This window comes from Ovis canadensis, chromosome 10, assembly GCF_042477335.2.
Source record: "Ovis canadensis isolate MfBH-ARS-UI-01 breed Bighorn chromosome 10, ARS-UI_OviCan_v2, whole genome shotgun sequence".
Taxonomy (NCBI): Eukaryota; Metazoa; Chordata; class Mammalia; order Artiodactyla; family Bovidae; genus Ovis; species Ovis canadensis.
Genome location: NC_091254.1, coordinates 68,512,343 through 68,515,099, shown reverse-complemented (window position 1 = coordinate 68,515,099; position 2,757 = coordinate 68,512,343). Strand labels below are relative to the sequence as shown.

The following is a 2,757-nucleotide window of genomic DNA, read 5'->3' as shown; positions in this document are numbered from 1 at the left end:
TAGAAAAATATTTTGTTTTATTGCTTTCTGCTACTGCTACTGCTATGTCACTTCAGTCGTGTCCAACTCTGTGCCACCCCATAGATGGCAGCCCACCAGGCTCCCCCGTCCCTGGGATTCTCCAGGCAAGAACACTGGAGTGGGTTTCCGTTTCCTTCTCCAATGCATGAAAGTGAAAAGTGAAAGTGAAATTGCTCAGTCGTGTCCGACTCTTCGAGACCCCATGGACTGCAGCCTACCAAGCTCCTCCGCCCATGGGATTTTCCAGGCAAGAGTACTGCAGTGGGGTGCCATTGCCTTCTCCGTTTATTGCTTTCAAATAGATAGAATAGCTATATTTAACACTTTGATGTCTTTGAATTAATAGATGTTAGATTTTCATCATGACTTCCTCTCTTCTAAAAAACTGTTTGTATTCTTAAATGGTTTTAAGTGGTCCTCTCTGATCCTGTTTCGTTTTTTTTTTTAATTGAGAGAAAAGTGGTTTACAATATTGTGCTGGTTTCTGCCATACAACAACAGGAATCAGCTATAGTTATACATAAATCCCCTCCCTCCTGAGTCTCCAATCCTGTTTGTGCTATCAAGTTTCCATATATTGTTAATATACAGATAAATTGATTTCAGGTATAACTACCATATGTTTCAAATAATTGGAGGGAAATTTTTGGAGATTTCTAAGAATCTCTCACCTATCTAGAAAATTTATGTTGTCACAACAAAGTATTAAAGAATATGTGTCATCAGATGAACTCAGTTCAGAGGGGGAGTCACACGGGGAAGAGTCCTCGGCCTTCAGCTCAGGGTCACCCAGCGTGGAGTTCAGTCTTCAGGGGGAGGTTTGCAGTCCTTAAACATCTACCGGTTGTTGAAAGAGATTGCCTGAGAAACAAATCAGTGGAGACTGAATCCCTCAAATTGCAGCTCTCTGAGAAGTCTTCTTAAGAATGGCTTTAGACCTCAGAATCTCCTTTGAAGGTGAACCATCCAGGAGGGGTCCTGGGTCAGAAAATTCACCCACCCAAGGATCTGCCATCCAGGAGGAAGAGGGAATCCCTGAGTTCCCCAGCACTCAGCTCAACTTACTTCGAGACAGCAATAACTTAAGTGCAAGACAAGAACTGCAAAGACTCTATCACTTATTTCACTCGTGGCTGCAGCCAGAAAAACACAGCAAGGATGAAATAATTTCTCGTCTGGTCCTGGAACAATTTATAATCAATGGGAACTGCAGTGACAGGTCCACTTTACAGGAGAAGTGGAATGCAAGTGGCAGGAACCTGGAGAAACTCATGGAGGATCTGACAGATGATGGCATGAAGATGCCCGGCTTAGTCCATGTGAGCATGCAGGGACAGGAAGCCCTCTTTTGTGAGAATATGCCCTTAAGACAAGTCATCATTCACTTCACCAAACAGTTATCAACAGGAACCCCAACAAGAGAGAATGCGGGGACACCCTCCTGGACTCCTCAAGATACGTCCCTGGAAACAGGACAAAGAAATGAAGATAAAGAAAATGGTGACAACATTTATGTGAAAAGAGGCAGTATTACTAGTCCAAGCAATCAAATACCTTCCCTAATCATTGTCCAAGAAGAGAAACATCCGAGGCTGGAAGAAGAAGGTGTTTCTCTGGAGAATCCACCAAGATACAGAAGAGGAGCAGATCCAGGCCCCTCCAGGCCCCAGGACGGATCCCTGAAAGGACCCTCCTCTCAAGATGTCCTCATGAAAGTGGAACCAGACCAGGTCACCCCTGAGCTTGTTTCTACCCGCCAGAGCTCTGAGGGGACTTCTGCACTTGGGGAACACCAGGAAAGATCCCGTAGAGCCCCAGAAGTATACAGATGTGAGAGATGTCCCAAGACCTTCAGGCATTCCTCTCGGTTCAGAATTCACCAGAAAAGACACAACAATGAGAGAACATATATTTGTGCCGAGTGTGGCAAAGGCTTCTTCCAGGCATCAGACCTCCATGTGCATCAGAGGATTCACACAGGAGAGAAGCCCTTTGTGTGCAGCACATGTGGAATGGCCTTCACCCACAAAACCAACCTTCGGGCTCATGAGAGAACCCACACGGGAGAGAAGCCCTATGAGTGTTCCCTCTGCCAGAGACGCTTCCGCCAGTCCTCCACCTACCACCGCCATCTTAGGTTTCACCAGAAAACGACCCTCAAAAGTGCTCCACACTAAATTCAGCTTCCTTGGCTACAGCCCCAATGTAATGGATATAAATATGTATGTGAATATGTAGATTTCCATAGTATTTCTCTATTTAGAATATACTTTATAGAAATAATTAAAAGCAAAAAGGAAAAAAAGTGTTGGCTTTCCTGACAGTCCAGTGGTTTAGACTCTGTGCTTCCACTAGAGGGCATGGGTTCCATCCCTGGTCCGGGAACTAAGATCCCAAATGCTGCACAATACAGCCCAAAAAAAGTACAAATAAAAAAATAGAAAAAAAAAAAAAGAAATAAAATTTTAAAATGTTAATAGAATTTTCTAATTGTATTTTCCATTTATTGTTTCACTCTCCTAAAATGCAAGTTTATGGAGGGCAGGGAGTTTCTCCATTTTGTTCACTTAAGTACCTTGGTTGCCTAGAAAAGTGTCTGGAACATTTCAAATAACCAATAAATGTCTCACGAATGAAAAAAAATAAATAAATAAAGAATATGTGTCAAAAGATTTAGGCTTAGAGGAAGGGCTGGCTTCCCAGAAAGCTCAACAGTAAAAAATCTGCCTGCCAATG

The 2,757-nt window shown here is 43.2% G+C and overlaps 1 protein-coding gene across 1 annotated transcript; it reads left to right on the top strand.

Annotated features, from left to right (window-relative positions):
• The first annotated feature begins 947 nt into the window (after positions 1-947).
• Positions 948-2,198, top strand: LOC138446792 (zinc finger and SCAN domain-containing protein 4-like). The gene has a single exon (XM_069602129.1). The coding sequence runs from the start codon at positions 948-950 to the stop codon at positions 2,196-2,198; it is 1,251 nt and encodes a 416-aa protein (XP_069458230.1).
• The last annotated feature ends 559 nt before the right edge of the window (positions 2,199-2,757 follow it).

What these genes read in the sequence shown, in the direction of transcription:
- LOC138446792 (XM_069602129.1), top strand. Translation starts at nt 948, where the DNA reads ATGGCTTTAGACCTCAGAATCTCCTTTGAAGGTGAACCATCCAGGAGG.